Source organism: Bactrocera neohumeralis, chromosome 3, assembly GCF_024586455.1.
Source record: "Bactrocera neohumeralis isolate Rockhampton chromosome 3, APGP_CSIRO_Bneo_wtdbg2-racon-allhic-juicebox.fasta_v2, whole genome shotgun sequence".
Lineage (NCBI taxonomy): Eukaryota > Metazoa > Arthropoda > Insecta > Diptera > Tephritidae > Bactrocera > Bactrocera neohumeralis.
In genome coordinates this window covers 289,163-309,567 of record NC_065920.1, presented here as the reverse complement: position 1 = coordinate 309,567, position 20,405 = coordinate 289,163, and the positions used below count along the sequence as shown (strand labels likewise).

Below are 20,405 nucleotides of genomic sequence, written 5' to 3'. Positions count from 1 at the left end.
TTTTTATTAATTCTGCATATCTTTACTTTTTAATTACCCTAGCTTTCAACATTAAAAAAAAATTATATAATTTGCTTTGTAAACTGGTAGTAAATTGCTTTTATTTGCATTACTTATTGAATACTTGTATTAAGACATATTAATGAAATTTAGAAATTAATTCAAAATTATCATTTTTTTATATTGATGTGTGATAAATAAATAACACAACTATAAGATAAATTTAGTAGTATTATTTTTTCTTTACAAATATAAACAGGCAATAAAAACTTTTTTGTTTGTTGCAATACGCCCAATTGGTACTAAACAACTGTAATCTTAAAAAGTTTATTTTGTATTTTTTTTAGTTTTTGATTAAAACCTGTGTGTTCAACACCGATGTTTCATAGTATAAATTACTTATATAAAAAGTGAATTGGAGTAGCAAAATGATTTTTGTAAATATGTATGTTCAGTTTTCTGTAAATACTCCATTACATCTGCTTCGATGAATTTGTTTGGCGGTTTGAAGCCATCTTCGACATTAAATGAGTTTAACCAAGACTTTCTACGCAACTAGTTTTCAGTGATTGTCCCGAAATAGTGGTCTTGAACTGCTCCGGCAAAGCTAACTCAATCTGCATTAAGTACAATATAATGTTAATATTTGAATCTGTATTGAACTATACATCAAATATATACTTACATAATCACCACTGGCTTGGGGAAGCATAACATTCATTTCGGAAGACTTTGAGCTTACAATTTCCACACCGAGTGATTCATTAGATAAATACATTTGACAGCCATCGGTTTTATCAATTGATATAGTTGGTACGAAACCAAGAACCTATTAAAATTTTAGACAATTACAAAATGGAACTGAAAAATAAATTGAACTTTGAAAAAAACTAACCTGCATTTGGACACTTTGACAATTTACGAATTCCACTGACGCGACAACTGAATCAAATAGTAAAGAACATTTTTTACATGAGTCTAATACAACGTTGTTAACTTTGCCCTTAACAGTTAAAGTTGAACCTTCACACTTATACACATATACCACATTGTTCATTTCAGCATTCTCCACTAACAAATTGCGATTGTTACGTTGGTATTCCTACAATGAGTTTTTCATTTGTTATTTTCAAAATTTGTTTAAATGTATCATAAATTATAATATTTTAATATCCTTACAATTAACCATTTTTTTCCATCACGTGTGAATACTGGCTCTTTTGCAACGGCGGCAGTAGTAGTAGCGGTAGTACAAGAACCACCAGAAGATGAACCAAACTGAGTAGGTGTCTTGAATGGAGCTGGACCAGTGCGCAACGTTGGATTCTTGTGAGTTTGCATGTCAGCAGTGACCTTCTTTAAATCTATGAACAAAAAAAGTCGGTGTGAAATGATATCCATATATTCTACAATTAAAGGACAATTACTTTTCGTGATGCCCTCGCCTTGATTGATTTCGGCAAATAGAGCACTGCGATCATCTGCACCACCATCATCTAATGACATTGCGCCAATATCGAATGTTGGCGGTGGTGGTGGTGGTGGGCAAGCACCAATTGGTGGTGGTGGTGGCACAGAACCTCCAACTGGTGCTGCAGCTTTACCAGACCATACTAGACCAGTGGTATGATACTGCTTAATGTATGATTGCAATTCAGTTAATGTTTGGATCCATGCTCTTGCCCACTCTACGTGAGTTGTATCTTTATCTCTCCACTCTTTCAACACACGATTTGTATAAAATTGACCGGCATCATTCATTTCTTTTACATGTGGTCCAGGTGTAGGTGACTATTAATTAAGATAATATAAACAACTAAACATTAGCGTAGTATAATCTAATTTTCTCATACCACGCAGACCCATCCTAAAGCTGGAATACTCTCACTAATTGCCGATAAATGGTTAAAAAATGCAGATCCTCGATTCTTCTCGCGATAGTCTTGGATAGCGCTAATTTGCATAGAAGTGGGCTTCAGCAACTCCATTTGCTTCTCTTGGTTAGGTTGAGAACATTGACTGGCCAACGTAACATATTGCGATTGAGCACTGAAAATAACATCATATATGTATATATATAAGAAAATGTACTCTCCAATTTGACTAAATTTGAAATCCATTATGTTAATTCAATACCAACCGAAAAGAATGTTTGATAAAGAAAAACCTTAAACAAATTACAAATTAAAAAAGTATGACTTACTCAAATGCTAATTTTACCAACTGCGCATGTTTTGCAACATCGCCACCGATTTTCTCAGAAAGAGCTAAATATTGATTCAGCGGGCCACTGATAATATCCTGGAAGCCTAGTACACTCATTTCGGGCGGCGGCTTTAACTGCGAATATTGCTCTCCTTCGGAGACTGGTAGAGGCGTGGACACTTGATAATCTTCAAGCACTGTTGGTATATTTTCAAGGCTATCCTCTCCTTTTTGTTTTGGGTGCTCCTGTTGATCTCTGAGTTTTTGACTGCACTGGCTATTACTCGTACTCAAACTGCTACTGTGTCGTTCGTTTATTTGATTTAATGAATGTTCCAATTTTTCTATTCGGTTATTTATGCTTTCCGTCTGTAGCGGCAATTGTTCAGTAGGTGACGTTGTGGGTAATTCGGTACTCTCTAAGTTGAAACTTTCTCGCTTTTTCGTTCGAACTGCATCAATTGTTCGATTAGCAACTTCTAGCTCACGTGCTGAGATCGAACGTTCCAAACGCTCAACCAACTGCTCTAAACGATTTACTAAATTCTCAAGGTTTTCAGCAACGGATGGTTTTAAGTCTGGATCACAATCTGAATAGTATTTTAAAATCGAATATCAATAAAACAGATTTCTTACTTGTGTAGAGAGCAATACTAAATGTATACATTTTTTATAAATAGATATATAAATATACATATAAGATATGCGAGGAACAGTTTGCAAAAATAACTCAATATGCCCACTTATAAACACTAAATATGTAAGCAGACGACACTGTAAAGTGCACAAGTTGGAATAAATATCAGTAGATATTAAGCAATCGTTATATGACAACGTGACTCATTCTGCATTGGCAGTCGGCTATCTATCCTCAAATTCTTTTGCACGATTGTTTATGGTATAAATATGTACTTAATTTTGTATATAAACTTTACACTGTTCTTATTGCGATCGAACACTCGTACATATACATATGTATATGTACATATGTATAATGTAGATTAAGTTGTGTGCAAAATTATTACCAATACATTTTAAATGAGAAAATTAATTGCCAAATATTCAGCACTATTATTTTCTGGATAGAGTAAAAATTTTGTCAAAAATTCCGCTCCGTTCCGTGTCTTTCACACAGACTGTTTAATTTCACTTTCCTACCCGGATTGTTGCAAGTTCTCGTGTCGTTGATGATCAAAGTTCGACCACAACATTCGCTCAATGTTTGACCCATTCGAATACTACCAATCTTCTACTACTACTACTCAAGAATTCTATGCCTATATGCGCATATTTATATGCTAGGAATATCAATTTTACAGTATCAGAATTGAACAAACAGTCACAACGGAGAGATCAACGCTACCGCTGTGGACATGGTTTTTGCGGTTGTGGTCAGCATAGCCAACGGCAGCAGCAATTGAATTATTCTGATTTTGGCCCTTGTTTGCAACTATTTCTTTTTATTAGGCGCTTTCGTTCATTCAGTATCAATTCAGCCAATAACCACATCAGGTATTTAGCGTTGAAAGAAAAAACGGACAACGAAATTGTCAACACTATTTGAATGAATTACGGCGCTTACTTAGTTCATAATTATTTGCTTACCATTTGAACCACCGTAAAGCAAAAGTTAAGTCTTCTAAGGTCTTAAGTTTTCATCATTTTTACACTCTTGAACCATGTTGTACGGAGTAAAAAACATAAACTAGAAGTAATTGAGTTATGTAACATATATTGAGTGATTATAATAAGCCGGATTGATTTCCGGCTGATTATATGCATTAATCTAATCTTAAATTTGAAAAAGGGGTCAATGGGAAGAGACATGTTACTTTTAAATATCTTAAAATTAAGAGCGATGCTCCATCTATCGCTTAAATGTGCAAATCTTAGAAACAACAAATATTTCAAAATCAAAACTTTATCATAACAGTGTATAAATTGCCGCAACTGAATAATAAAACCTCCACTAGTCTACATGATTTATAATCAAGTTTTTTTACTATCTCTCAATTTGGCTGCGCCCGAATTTAGCTCTTCCATACTCATTAGTTATTAAATTGGTAACTGAACGAATTCTCATTCGCACAATAGTTCAAAAATTGATAAGATAAGATAAAATATCTCCACATAGAGCCATAAAGCACGAATGAATAATAAAATTAGTTTGAAAACTATAGTATATACATACATATACGTACGTGTACAGACATGGGGAAAATCTTCTCTTAAGGGTTTACATGGGTTTCACGGCTTAAAAAAATTGTTTTGGTTTATTTAATTCATAACATCTCTAGAATATTATCTTAAATTCTCAAATTGAGCCGCGTAATCTTGAAAATTAGAGCGCTCGAGGTCAGCTACATATGTATATAGCCATTTAAAACTTGAAACGCGTTTTTATCGAAACTAAGTTTTCATTTTCATCTTACTTATATTAAGAATATTACCGAAAATTCTTTCTCTTAAAAAATGAAAATAAGAAATACATGAATAAAAGACAGCAATGAAAAAAAGAAAGTTGAATTCTATACTTAATATTTCACAAAAACATAATGCGTTTGGAAGTGCAATCATTTATTATACTAAAATATCTTAATGTGTTCAATATATTTAAAACACAAAAATATCCACAACGTACGGAAATCTGAAAGATGATGTGATGTAATTTTTAAAAGAAAAAACAAATATGTTTTAATTATTTACACTAATATAAAAAATTTAAATTCAAATTTCACTTTTTTAGATCTCAGTGTGGTGAAATAAAAATTTCGATCATTAAATGCAACCCATTGAGATTAAATCGCCCTGGATTCGTAACAAATAAAGCACCATATTGGTGCAGAATTAGTTATCATGTTAACTCTTTGGCAAACAATGAGACTAAAAGACACATTGTTCTAGACCTCCTCACTGTCTCTTCACTCGACAAAACCTTTTATCGTATTTTTTAATACATAAGCACTATTATGAAAACCATTAAACTAAAATATTCAATATAATATTGAAAACTTTCGGGTTTTTCACATACATCCCTTACATATTTACATACAAATCAGGATTATTAAAAATTAGTAAAAAATATTAACATTAGATGATATTTTTATTGATGAATTAACATAAAACACGCCATCCGCTAATAAATCTCATATATTAGATGAAATAATAATGTTTAGTAGTAAGTTTAGTAATAAGGAATTATATAGTTAACTGCTGGTTTAGGAATAAGCCTATTTGGTTCGTACGTCACAAATTCACATCCCCACGAAATAAAGATATGGATTGGTACCATATGTTAAGTCAAGTATTAACAAGAAAGGGAACAAAAGAAATTTATGGATTAATGAAGGGAAATATAGGTGCGAGCGAAACTAACACACGAGGTAGAGAATGGAAATATTTATATTGTTACAAAGAATAGTTATGACCCATGCAATACAATATATTTTAATTAGTATTACACAAAGTATATTTTACTTATTTACTAAAAAGTAATCACCTCTAACGCCTCCATTTATTCTGCTAATCGCATCCCCAGTTATATTTGATGCAAACGGGGTAAAGCGTACGTTATGCTCTACAGCTGCATGTGCTGCACGCAATAGGTCTGTATACAGACGTTGCCGCCTCAATTCAAGCTCATCGCGACCCACAGGTGTAACAGGTGGCTCAATGCAGCCACTACAAATTTTAAGTTTTTTTAATCATGATCATGAAAAGTGTTTGTATGGAAATGTTGCAATTGATGATAAATTATTGTACGTAAATATGTATTAATTTAGCATGAGAGCAAATTTCAATTCTGTCGAAATTTAATTAAAAAGTAATTCATAACTTGCATATTAAATAAATTTTCAAACGAAACGGAATTGAGATCTATGCAATTATCACAAAAAAAAAGGTCACATCAATAAAATAACTTGCGTAAAATGTAGTGATAAAAGCAAGTATCTCTCTTTTTTCACGTATAAATAATGAAAATTTTAAGTATAATAAATTATTTTCCTTTTTCGATTGTTTTTTAATATAATAGTTCATTTTGAATAACTAATAACATTTGTGTTTAACTAAATTAACTAAACGTATATTTTTATTTATATATTCCTGACCATTGAATTATGAACGACAACCATTTAGTATGACCTCTCCTCTGCAAAGAAATTTTTCAGATAACTCTGCAAACCTGATTAAGCTACAATTTCTCTATTTTCGAAATTCTTTCATTAAATGTACTTTTATGTATAGTGATATAAAACTGTGTTTGTAAGTCTTACTGCGGATTTACAATTTCAAAACAATTTTAAGAAAAAAATAATTTCAACAATTCTAATGTTGTAGTCCAATGAATTTTTAATTCAGCCTTTCACTGAGAAATGTTAACTTAAATAGTTGAAGTAAGCAAATTTTTGTCTTAGATTTGGTAAATAAATAAATAAAAGTTATAAATTTCACCTTCGTTCACAATTCATTGGCCACATATGTTTGTATTATAAATTACTTCTTTTAAATTATAATCTCTTGAACATTACATTTCATTAATCCTTTCATCATTGAACCATTCGGGAAGCCCATGAGCATATGCCACTACTTCCGGAATGTCAGTTTGCTCAATATATGGTGCACACATACTTTCGCGTTTTGGCGGTGGCAGTGAGTCGGAAAAAACATCGTCATCATCCACAGTTGATGAAACGGGTTCGTGCGGGGATTGAGGAACAGGATCCGGTTCTATTATTTCTGCTTGTGTACTGATATTAACCTTCTTCTTTATAGATGTGTGCATCGAATTGTGTCGTGAAAGACAACTTTTTACCGGTGTGGTGCCTGCTGTAGTTTCGTCATTACTTTTCAAAACAGTTGTTTCTATGTCGTCCAACTTTCCGCAATTTTCAGATATTATTTCGTTTGAAGTTGTTGTACAACTATGATCAGTTTTCGTTGTCTGATTCAATTTAGTTCCTACATCGTTTTGGTCATTCTCAACTGCGAATACAATGTGGCGGTCATTAAAAAAGAAATCCATTAACATGGATAAAAAAATATATGGTGAAAACTACAATCCAATTTAAACAATTTATATACTTCACAGTACACAAAAAATATTACTTTGACAGTCTATTATCATATGTTGTTACATTACAATATGTTTTAACCTTTTGTGTAGGGCATCATTTCGCACTGAGAGTAGGGATTTATTTGATTATGTTTTTGCCCTTATAGAATATATAATTCTATTTTCAAACAGAACGTAATCAATAAGACTTGAATTTAGGTGCATATACATACATACAAATGCATAATAAAGTGTGTTTAATTTATTATTTTTCCCATATTTCACCAAAAAAAGTTGTTTCTTCGGGCAAGACATACTTTTTATGAAGTATTCTTCTTTTTTCTATCAGAACAACATTATTTTTTATTTTTTTATATTTTTTAGATAACTGAATGTTAAGGTATTTTATAATGTTTGCTGCTTTCTTCGACCACGACAATTTTCTCTTAACCTCAAGTGGGTCTTTTACATTAATGGTAATATTATTTATCAAGGGTTTTTGTAAACCTCTCCTTAATAAACTAGGACTCATGTGAAATAGGGTAATTCGATCGTAAGAATAGGTCATAGCACATTTTATTTGCTTTGCTTAGATATTTTTCTTCATTCTTGAGGTTTTTGAGCGCAACATAAAATTAATACAATATTTCCGTTGTATTAGATTATCTGGACATTAACAAGTTTCGTTTAAAGTGATCTGGTATAAATTGAGATATACACACTCTAAATACATATAATATATAATTTTAAGTTCCTCAAGCGGATCAGCAAAATAACAAAAATAATAAAAAAAAAATGTACCATTTTCGTTACCCAGCTGCGTATTAGATGCAATATCTGCTGTTTCGGATTTTGTTGTACCAGCTATCGCTATGCCATCACATATCCTTTTATCTGCTGTGGAGTTTTCAAGTAGACTTTCCGATTCTTTTCCATTTAGAGGAAGTGAATGGTTTTCGGTTTCTAAGTCATTCGCTTTACCCTTTTCGATTTTTATCGTTGGAATTATTCGCTTCTGATCCTCGACGCTTTCACCTTCCGCATTTTGATTTTGGATGAACGCATCAACTTTTTTATTTTTTATTTTTTTTGGTAAATTCGAATTTTTCGAACTAGCACGACAACAGGAAAACATTTCTCTTGAATATAAATTATTCAAAATTAATTTTTCCAAGAAATTAGGATGCACCACTCACTCTAAATGTAATATACTATATAAATTTTTGGGATATAATTCATTATTTTATATGTAGTTATATTTTTAACTTCGCGGCAGAGTTCATTTAAATTTTTTAAGGGTTAAGATTTCTTAATATTAATCAGATTTTAAAGTTTCTTAATAAGTCTAAAAGGTCTATATATTTATGTGTATTTATGGGACGTGAATAGCACCAAAGAAAAATTAAAAATATTGCTCATATTTAATATTGTTTTATTCTAAAAACAAGCATACTAGCGCCAACGCCTATAAAATAACACATACACATATGTAAGTGTAGCTATTAATCAGCTGACAGGAAATTAATTGGGTCAAGCTATTCCGGGCTCGCAACATTGGAACCAATAATGAAATTATTTAATACATTATGACTGCCTTGGAATATTTGTTGGTCTTTTTTAAACTCGAAATGATGAATAACACAGTTCTTACAAAAATATCGGATTTTGGTTACTGTCGATTGAACATTTTATATAGACACACATACATACGTACAAATAATTGTGACACAAGATTGTTAAGAAAATAGGCTTTAAATGTGAACTATTGCAATCTCTTTTAGTATATTTTTGAAGTAAAATTAGTTGGATTTAGTGCCCAGGCACTTTAAAGCACTCGTCGACAAAAGATTAACATCATAATCATTTTTGTCGCGTCAAATTTTTTCTTAGCCAATAAATAAATAAAAAATACTTCTAATATAATTAACTTTTATAAACAACACATCCGACAAAATTGCTTTTGAATTTCGTGAAAACAATACTCAATGCTTTCCACCACAATATAAGAAGTGGTCCGGGACGTGCTCGCATGCCGACTGTACATCCAGCAGCTACGGAACGGTACCGAAACTATATTCCAATGAGCTCGTGTTCTTCATTTAAGAGAAGGACATATTCTCTCATCTAAAAGGAACTGCAGGGAAATATTCGAAGTACAACTGTCGTAATATAGTTCGACAAGAATGCAGCTTATTATGTATATACTCTTTTTTATATGAAATCCCAACCCACACATTCACAAATACTTGCATTGTTTAAATAAAGTTAATTTACTTTATTCACGCATGCGTTAAAATAAGATTTACACTAAGCAAGAAAAAAGTTGCCGCTGTAAAAGCAAAACGAGCTGGAATGTAGGGATATGTACATAATACATCTCGATATGATACTTCAACAGAGTGCATGGATTAAGGACTTCTCTTTGGCACAATTTTGATTTGTGTATGGATTTTCAAAGTCAACGTAAAACCATCACAAGGCAAGTTAGGTTTACAAGTGTAATATATGCCTTATTTGGTTCTTCGACAAATGGGTTGGTTTACCGCATACACATGGCATGATAAAGGAAAACATCTCATTTAAGAATTTAGGGACCATTTCTTATTTCGTGTGTTAAACAGTAATCCCATATCTGAAAATTTTTGTTACATCGGTTGTTACGGAAATGAAACCTTAGTTCACATTACTTCTCCTTAACCCTATCATAATTTAGCCACACCCACGCCAAAAAAAAAACATATAAAACATACTACTAACCAGGCCAAATAAAAGTGTTAAAATAGAAATAAATTGAAGTGTACACGGCGAAAGTTTTACCCAATTTCAAGGAAGAGAGCTCAGAAGGCCAATAAACTGTGCAATGTATAAACTACACCTTCTCATAATATTTGAATCCAATACGTATGTATGTTTTTCCAGTTTTTGCTGTTGGTTACTGCGTAAAGAGAAAACTCCGGAAAACTAACCAGCGCACATATCTCCCACAAATAGTACATACAACTTGTTCAAAACGCACAATATAAGAGAGAACATGATAAGAGCTTTTATATATCTATAAGGTAAGGAGTCTATATTAAGAGTTTTTTTTTTGCTGTTTTCAGTGCCTATAAACACAGATTCTAAAAATAATAATAAACACAGATTCTAAATAAACCAACAATTGAAATACTAAATCTAAAAAATATACATATATACTATAAATATTATAAAAACAAGTTTATTTGATTATTGATTTTCTTTATCTAACATTAGAAAATATAATAATTATATTACATTAACCCCCACACAACACATTTTTACAGAAGATTGTCCTAATGAGTGTCCATATATTACACATACAGTATAGATAATTAATATAAAATGTTTATTTTATCCATTTCAAATTAAATACTAATGTATGTATATAAAGGCACAATTCACTAATATTTTTCAATAACAAACGAAGATATGTACATACATATGTACATATGTATATGATATCGTAACGAGTACTTGCAGTATATTTCTATGGAAAGTATTTCTGAATGTAATAAAAAATTAAGTCATCAACCAAAAATAAATTATTTGTGATATTCCATTTAATGAAATCAAACAGCTGCCAAGTCCTTTTGTTGTTGATTTTTTTCTCTTTTCTTGGAGGAACGCCAGTGAAAAGTTACACCTACGTTTGTATGTGGGTTAGTCAACATCTTCACAAATAAATATTCATTTCACCACCCGCCTCTCTCTGTATGGATTCTGAGATTAAATCACGCCCAAATCTCTTGAATATACGTATTCATGGCCTTGATATATACACCCCACAACTTGTTATTTCAAAATCATCCTGTCTAATAAACGAATGAACACTGCAAAATGCCAAACGTATCCAAAGCCGGCATGGAATATTCTCCCTATTTTGGCAAGTTAACCAATGTTTTCCTTTTTCTTACATTTGTTAAAATCTAAATTCATACATACACATGTGCTCATATATGGGAATATGTATTGAGTCAAAAAATTAAACTGTTCCAAAAATGTTTTATATGTCGCTTACCACTATTTTAAAATGTAATTTTTGTCACCGAGAAATCTTATTCACTTCCACCACAAATTTCTATGAAATTAATCATCCACAAATGTTCGCTTCGGTAGAAGATTTTTACATTTCCTTTTCTCCAACATTCTTCGCAAAAAAACGAAAAGGGTAGAGTTGCTTAATTCGTACTATTGTAGCAGCTTTAAATTACAAGGTAAAAATACAATTTGCAAGAGAAAACCGTTTATTGAAAACTCGCTTTTAATATCATTACCTTCCATAATATGGATATAGATAATATATTATAAAATATTATTCAACCTTTTACTCATCTTGTATTAAATATTTTATGCTGTCTAAAACCCGATTTTCGGTTTTGTGTCACCCTGTGTTTCTAGTTTCAACAGATTTGTAACAGAGAACGTATACGATCTCTGATGTCAGCTAAATTTATTGAATTCTCTGGCAGAGAACAATCTCTGTTACATGTCAGTTTCATTTTCTATTAACTTATTAATTGTGATTTTTGTTTGGCAGACTAATTATCCATCATAACGCATAGTAATATTTAAATAAAATTATATCGTGCTGTTTGTTAAAAAGTCGGGAAATTTCCTTACCGCTTAATCGGTTGGTAAATTCTGCAAAACGGTAACAAAGTGCTTAAAATAAATGTGCAAATCTCACTCCCGAATTATAAAGAATGCAAATTGACATCAAAGTAAAGTGTTTAGTGAATTAAAATCGCATAGTAGAAAGTAATAATATATAAATGCGTGCAGTTCTAATAAATATGTTATACAGTTATAAATTTAATTGAAATTAGAAGAAATCCATCAAATTAGATGAATAACTTTCAAAGAAAAAGTGATAATGCTTGTTTATTTTGTAATGTGCTTTATGCATTGATTCCAATTCTTAAATTGGTAGTGTTAGAGATGAAACTGTAAATCGATTTTTTGAAGAAACAATTTGGGGATATTGTAACGGATTTCTCGATAAATCGTTCACGTTGTACTGTAAACACAATGGCTACGACAGACTGCAGCGGCACGAAGTGAACTGAAAACGTCGTTGTTCATCTTACTACATGTACATTTTGAGAAGCAACAACAACACAATGGCCGGCATGTTGTCCATATTGCATGTACACAATTTCGTTGTGGCCATACTAATACCTTTCACTTCAATAAAATTTTAATATTTTGTTCAAAGTGAAATTTTTTATGCAAAAAATAAGTAAATAGGTAAATATTTTTGCTTTAAATTATCACTTGCTATTACAAATGATATAATAGAGCTATAATATAGCTATTTTATGCTTTTATTTGTAAAATAGCATCAAGTTTGTTAGAGCTGTGAATAATTTTACATTTTACATATTAGTGGCATCACCACCCTACCTCCTCTTTCTATCTTCCATTCTACTGTCAACTCTACTGTCGTCCTACTGTCGTTGGCAAAAATAGGAGGATATTGAAGTTAGCGAGAACGACAACTGTCGGCCTGCAGTCGTGTAGTCGTGCAGCTGTCAAAATAACACTGCCCATAAGAACGTGTGTATTTTAATATTTGACAGATGTAGTTTGCAGTCTGTCGTAGCCATTGTGTTTACACTTTGAGCTGAGTCCCATTTTAATGGCTATACACTTATCTGTTTTTCTTACCTGAACAACTTATCGTTTATTATGTGCTGATCACATAGAGCGCGACAGACTGCAAGCGACATTTGACAAATATTAAAATACACACGTTCTTATAGACACAGTTATTTAGACAGCTGCACGACTACACGACAGAAGGCTCTCAGTTGTCGCTCTCGCTAATTTAAAATTATTTTTAAATTTGTCGACGACAGTAAAGATGAAAGAAGAGAGCAGATGATGCCACTAATATGTAAAATGTAAAATTATTCAAAGCTCTAACCAACCTGACGTTATTTTACAAAGAAAAGCATACAGTAGCTCTGATATATCATTTGTAATAACAATTGATAATATAAAACAAATAAATTTACCTATTTACTTATTTTTTGCATACAAAATTTTACTATGAACAAAATATTAAAATTTTATTGAAGTGAAAGGCAACAACGAAATTGTGTACATACAAAATGGACAGCTGTGTTGTGTTTAATATGTCACTGCCGCCATTTGCAGTTCACTGTCGTGCAGTCATGTCGTGTCGCTCTCTATATGGTCAGCACATAAACCGCAACATATACAAAATATTCTGATTTCATTACAAAATCGACAAACGTGTCGATTAATACTGCGTTCAAACGAGGACGTTTTTGTCGCACATAATCGGTAAATTTTGGTTTGGTGCCGCCCAGTGCGTTCACACGACGACACGAGTCAGTCAACTCAAGTCTGTTTTTTTTCTTTCCTTTTCATAAAATTTTCGCAAATGTTAATCCGTTTCGGCTACGCGTCACTTGAAGCGTATTGCTAAGTTTCGTGGTAAGTTGGTATGGTGGACTCACATTTTTTTACAAGGAATTATAATGACACATTCATAGAACAATATTTAATATTTTTAAGGGAAAACTTTGGACGGGAATTCCCTAATCCATCTGAATTCTATTTAATACAACACATGCTATTGATGTTTTGAAGATCAAATTTATAACGGACATTTTCTAATCTATACGGAAGTATTAAATACCTGTGACTTTTCCCCCAAATTTATTCTTTTTCTCGCGAAACATTAATAAATTAGTTAGATATCAAATCATTTGCGGTTAAAATAAATAAATATAAACACATCTTAATATTGGGTAGTCGAAAAAGTCTTCTCATATTTTTAATCAAACTTCAATAATTTTTTTTTTTATATTTACACTAATAAATAAATAAACCATTTTGGTCGACCACCTTTTGCCAATTTTCCGATAGAGACATTATTCCATAAGTGTAATTCTTGAATTTCGAAATTTCCAGAATAGAAGCGGCGAACCATTGTTGTGATACACGGACTGATACAGCATCGTCTCCGTAAACTTCACAAATTTCATTGGTGGCTTGCTTGGTGGCATTCTTTCCTTTTTTTCTACAATAATTTCAAATTATATCGAATTTCTTGTTTATTTTCACTCGTTTTTGAACAGCTGTAACTTTTTTTCGACTACTCCATTTTTATTAATTTACTTTTAATACTGCTAAATGTTATTAAATATGTAAATTAAACGTTTTCTTACTATCCTTATTCACCAGTTTCTTAAATATTCCTATTATATCAAAAAAATTCTGAATTGCGTAGCAGCAAACTGTTACGAACAAGAAAACAAAGCGTTCATAAGCGGGATCGTCGTCCCATCTTCTACAAAAAACCGGTTTGGGTGACAAAAGAGTAAGTTTGTGAACTGACACTAAGTGGTTCTTTTTATACTCTCGCAACAATGTTGCTAAGGAGAGTATTATAGTTTTGTTCACATAACGGTGGTTTGTAAGTCCTAAAACTAAAAGAGTCAGATATAGGGTTATATATACCAAAGTAAACAGGGTGACGAGTAGAGTCGAAATCCGGATGTCTGTCTGTCCGTCCGTCCGTCCGTGCAAGCTGTAACTTGAGTAAAAATTGAGATATCATGATGAAACTTGGTACACGTATTCCTTGGCTCCATAAGAAGGTTAAGTTCGAAGATGGGCAAAATCGGTCAACTGCCACGCCCACAAAATGGCGGAAACCGAAAACCTATAAAGTGTCATAACTAAGCCATAAATAAAGATATTAAAGTGAAATTTGGCACAAGGGATCGCATTAGGGAGGGGCATATTTGGACGTAATTTTTTTTGGAAAAGTGGGCGTGGCCCCGCCCCCTACTAAGTTTTTTGTACGTATCTCGGAAACTACTATAGCTATGTCAACCAAACTCTACACAGTCGTTTTCTTCAGGCATTTCCATATACAGTTCAAAAATGGAAGAAATCGGATAATAACCACGCCCACCTCCCATACAAAGGTTATGTTGAAAATCACTAAAAGTGCGTTAACGGACTAACAAAAACCGTCAGAAACACTAAATTTTACGTAAGAAATGGCAGAAGGAAGCTGCACCCAGGTTTTTTTTAAAAATTGAAAATGGGCATGGCGTCGCCCACTTATGGACCAAAAACCATATCTCAGGAACTACTCGACCGATTTCAATGAAATTCGGTATATAATATTTTCTTAACACCCTGATGACATGTACGAAATATAGGTGGAATCGGTTCACAACCACGCCTTCTTCCAATATAACGCTATTTTGAATTCCATCTGATGCCTTCTCTGTATAATATATAGTACATTAGGAACCAATGATGATAGCGGAATAAAACTTTACAAAAATACGGTATTTGAAAAATATGTAAATGACGTATAATGAAATCTCGATTATCACTTTATCATGCGAGAGTATAAAATGTTCGGTGACACCCGAACTTAGCCCTTCCTTACTTGTTTTATATAATCACGGTAAAGCATATTTTGGGGCTTATTATTTTTCTAGTATGTGTGTGGAGTAAATAATAAAAAGAAATTAATAATAATATTAGCAATAATTCACCCTATAAATTATAAAAATGAGTGATGATAAAAGTAATTGTGAGATGCCGCCACCAATGTCATCTTCGTCTGAAACTGCTCCACCCACCGACGGTGATACGTTGTTGCTATCAAATGGCCAATCTATACCGAATGCAACACCTTCACCAGTCGAACCAGCAGCTTCTGCACTATCAACGCCTACTTTATCAATAACTGGAGGACCCACGAGCCGTTTAAGAGCACCAACTAATTACAGTAGTGACGTAGCTGTAAGTGTTTCAAAAATTGGTCGACTTTGTTCGCACGCCGCGCCGAAAACAGGCCCACCACCCCGAGGTAATTGTTGAACCGTTTATTCAATAGAAGTTCAGAATGAATTTTATTAGATTACTAAGTATAACGTTTGGATAATATTACAGAATTTGTATTATTTAACGAAATATTTTAGGAATCAAATTTTATTACACTGTAACAATTAACTCAATCAAATTGCCTAGCGGCCCCAAATAATGTTATTTAACATTTTTATATGCTATGTGCTATTTCATAGCTTAGATTGGTTACAGAATTATAACACTTAACAAGGGCGATATCCAGTTTCATACTTCTGAAGAATTTGTATACGATATCTAGACCAATTATTATCCCCTCAAATTTCAGGATACTGCATAATTACTTTATCTGAAATCTAACTAATAAAATATTTTAAGAATAACGTGATAATTTTTTCGTTAAAATTTAATTTGGAGTCCTTTGTACTTCAACAAGAAAAATACAATGACCTCCAGATGTCTTGAAAGCCATCCTCTTTTGAGAAATAACCTTTAACATTTTATTCATTGGCGCCTACTTAACGCTTTGTGGCATCTACATATATCTACGCTTTGAGCTCGCGAGTGAAGTGAGCTTTTCCGCTTTCACATATAGTATACCCAACTCATTGTTAAGGTGACGTTGATTACTTTTCATGAGAGCACCAATCAAAAAGCAGTATATACGAAAGTGTGAATATGCACTTTAACAGGTAGCTTTGCCGGTCACTGGCGTACAAACGAACTGCACTAGGTAACAGAAAATATTTAATTTACAAATATAGACGGTTAAATGCACTTCCATTAGAGATAGGCTAGAGGATTAACACTAGGAACGCGCAACAACGCTTCAGAGTTTGGATCATCTAGTAGATGATATGCGCCTTCATTACTACCATAAATCACTTGCCAAGATTGTTTTTTTTTATAAAGAAAATCGAATAAATTAAACGTATATAAGGTACAATTGAAAAGCTATTTACATAATGAAATATTTTTCTTCGTATACGCAAATGTTTAAAGATATGTAATTTTTTTCAAAGGTTAAAATTTTGAAATCCAAAACTTTTCATAAAAGTCGAAATAAACAACAAATGTTTCTAACGAAAAAGAAAATTGTGGATAGAATGACCCTTATATAGTGTGCAGGAACTCTAAATATTTTTACGAGTTCATTTTGTCGGACTCGAAAACAAACTGCAGTGTTTCCATGAAATCCAAATACGGTCCATATAACAAGCGATCCTTTAAAGGCGAATCGGATTTCTTTCTCGCGACAGTCGCGTCAACTTGTGCCTTTGCAAAAGTCTAGGTGTAGCACTTCTTTTTCATTTTGAATGATGTTATCTGCTTTAAGGATTTTGTGGACTTGTCGGGTTGTGACAGGAAGAGTCATTTGACACCAAATTTGCGATGGGCTTACGTTCTTATTGTCGGCCTGCTCGAGGTGTTTTACCAAAGTTCTTGGGATCCTTTAAAGGCGAATCGGATTTCTTTCTCGCGACAGTCGCGCCAACTTGTGCCTTTTCAAAAGTCTAGGTTTAGTACTTCTTTTTCATATCGAATGATGTTATCTGCTTTGAGGATTTTGTAGACTTGTCAGGTAGTGACAGAAAGAGTCAATTAACACCAAATTTGCGATGGGCCTGCTCGAGGAGTTTTACCAAAGTTCTTGGGATCCTTTAAACATTTTTCGATCATATTCTTATTCTTTTTCATCATCATTGCGATTTTTCGTATGTGCATTTCAGTTCCTTTGAATTCCAGTATTTGGGACTGCTATTCAATAGTGCAATTTCTGTATAACATTGATTTGAGGCAAGCATTAAATTTATTTATGCGAATACCTTCTTTTATATAAATAAACAAACAAGCACGTATCTAACAATCAATTTGCAACCGATCTGGAACAAATCGCTTTTTTTGGCAAAGCCGAAAATTATAAAGAGTTTCAAATCAGCAGTATTACATGTAATTTGTGGACTACCTGTCCATACCGATATATTATCCATATCAACTTATTAATTTTTTTCTGTACTCTTTTTCTTTAAGAGTAAAAATTTCCAAGTCAACCCAATGAAACTCAAAGAGAAACCTTAAGGAATCGTCTCAGTGTAACCCTCTGAAAGAACACTGATTTTCGGAGATTTTTTTAAATGTTGAAATTAACTATTCGATCCGGTTTTTTTATAAATAAATACATTCATAACGAATACAAAATGACTTTTTTTATGTTTATTTATTAGGTGTATAATAGTTAAATAAATTGTTGAAATTACACGTAAAAAAAGGTCGTGTACGATGTCCACGATTGCGGCCACAATTTTAATCTAAAACAAAAATTTCATAAGATTATTAATCTGTGGGCAAATCGCTATCGCCCTATGGAAGCTTTTTTCTTCTGGCTCCTATTTTTGCAAAAATAGGAAGATTTCAAAAAACAAAGAAAAACTTCCATTGTACGATAGAGAATGACGTTTAAAATATTCTCTCCATATTAGAAGTTGATATCTTAAAAATTCTTCTTTTGAGAGTGGAAACCGTTTTGAAAAACACCATTCTGAGAAAAATGCATTTAAAGATTGGTGTCGCTATGTTCCCCACTATGCTCCCTTTTACAAGAAATGCTGTAGTAACCGTAATAATTTGAGTTTCGATTTCAAAATTTGAGATAATGTTTATTACAGTATATTGTAATATACGACAATGCAACACTGTGCCGATCCCTTAACAAGCTTTCCGTTATAAAATTTTCGCTTCTTATTACAGCGGAATCGGCAAATTAGTTAGTAAAGATTAGGGTACAATAGGGTGCTTCCTTTACAAATAACCCGCTTTTATATAATTTTTGTGGTAAGTAAAAAGGACGGGAGTTTTTGCTGTCATAGGCCACCAATATCTTGCGATTTAACACCTCTGGACAATTGTTTGTTGAGTTATGTGAAGTCACTCGTCTACACAGATAAGTCCGAAATAATTGACGCCTTTGAAGATAATATTCGACGCGTTATAGCGGACATACGACCCAATTGCTGCAAAAAGTGGTCGAAAATTGGACCTGTCGACTGTAACTATTTACTTACGCGAAATAATTTTAGAATCATAATGGCACAAACCCTTATAATAAAATTGCTACATTCTTGGCCGTAACATTAAATTATCGAAAAAACACATGCCTAAAAAGTCCCATTTATTTAATTCCACTCTTCATACACCTACATATACAGTTACGGACAATAAAATAGAACCATCTATTTTACTAATTTTCCGTTCTGGAAAATATGAATTTGATTTAAATTAAACTAAAATATATTTTTATTATTTATTTCATGTCAAGTGCTATTAGTAACAGTAAAAATATTGGAAAAAAAACAATTCAACAATTTTGCGAAGACAAAGGTAAAATACAAAAATTCGGAGGACAAACAAACACAAACATTAAAGATTATCATAAAAAATAAAAAATAAATTAGTACAAAAACTTATAGAAAGACTTGTTAGTACTTTGAAGCGTACACTTTATCGTCTAATGCAGATGCACATCTTCCAGGCATAGACTGAAATATGCTCCGGTACTCTGTGGAACATATGTACATATGTGAATACAATTCTCTGTTTTTTTGGACGTCGGACTCACGTCCAACCATCATTATCTATCATATTCATTTTGCATTCAGACCATAGAATGTCGAACCATTATTTTTTTTTTAATTTTCAGCTTCACTCTAGTTTACTTTACACTTTTTAAATTTAATATTTTTCGTTTATGAAACCATTTCGCTATAGATTCTGTTATTTTGTCATTAAGCACTAGGCACACAATTTACACTACTTTTTTTAAGTTAACTGTAAAACTCGACAATTCTATTTTTCCCTCTTTTTTAAAACTTCATATGATTACATTTGTTATTATACAAAAACAAAAGTGACTACATAAATGAAAAATTTAAAAAATTGTTTCAAAACAAAACCTTTGATTCTCTTTTATTGTCCGTAACTGTATGTATGAATGCTTTGTGATAATGAAGTTTTAGCCAAAATTTTGTAGTAGCATATCGATGATCCACTTTTTGCGGTGAACCTTAGGTCTCCTCCCTCTGCCCTATGTATGTACATACATATGTGTATATGGGAGATGGTGGTGTTATTGATTTGATCCAATTCCACATCGTGGCAAGATTTTATGAAATGCAATGTTTTCCATAATTTTTTCAGGAATACCTTTTATTTATTATAATTTTTAAAAACAATTTTCAACCACATATTAGCAATCAGTTTTGCTAAATTT

At 32.3% G+C, this 20,405-nt stretch overlaps 2 protein-coding genes across 12 annotated transcripts in view; one reads left to right on the top strand and one right to left on the bottom strand.

The window, feature by feature from the left end:
- Positions 1-213: 213 nt before the first annotated feature.
- On the bottom strand, positions 214-9,317 carry LOC126752978 (adenylyl cyclase-associated protein 1). Of its 2 annotated transcripts, XM_050464060.1 has the most exons (11): positions 9,241-9,317; positions 8,060-8,397; positions 6,735-7,188; positions 5,705-5,886; positions 2,204-2,795; positions 1,854-2,049; positions 1,428-1,791; positions 1,180-1,364; positions 896-1,102; positions 686-829; positions 214-617 (listed from the first exon to the last, which is right to left on the bottom strand). In XM_050464060.1, exons 1-11 carry the CDS (start codon positions 9,300-9,302, stop codon positions 534-536), a joined length of 2,808 nt encoding a protein of 935 aa, XP_050320017.1. In that variant the 5' UTR covers positions 9,303-9,317; the 3' UTR covers positions 214-533. The 2 variants fall into 2 exon arrangements, with proteins under 2 accessions (XP_050320017.1, XP_050320018.1); XM_050464061.1 differs by lacking the exons at positions 5,705-5,886; positions 6,735-7,188; positions 8,060-8,397; positions 9,241-9,317 and adding an exon at positions 3,364-4,357.
- A 2,444-nt stretch (positions 9,318-11,761) lies between these two features.
- Positions 11,762-20,405, top strand: part of LOC126752976 (restin homolog) — a 31,852-nt gene continuing 23,208 nt past the window's right edge. For 4 of the 10 annotated variants that reach the window (XM_050464034.1, XM_050464033.1, XM_050464032.1 and 1 more), the window contains exons 1-2: positions 11,764-12,034; positions 15,769-16,142. In XM_050464034.1, coding sequence (XP_050319991.1) covers positions 15,842-16,142 — 301 coding nt within the window. In that variant the 5' untranslated portion in view covers positions 11,764-12,034; positions 15,769-15,841. Of the gene's footprint in view, positions 12,035-15,768; positions 16,143-20,405 lie in introns of all 10 variants that reach the window. The other 6 variants (XM_050464041.1, XM_050464035.1, XM_050464031.1 and 3 more) reach the window with 6 other exon arrangements.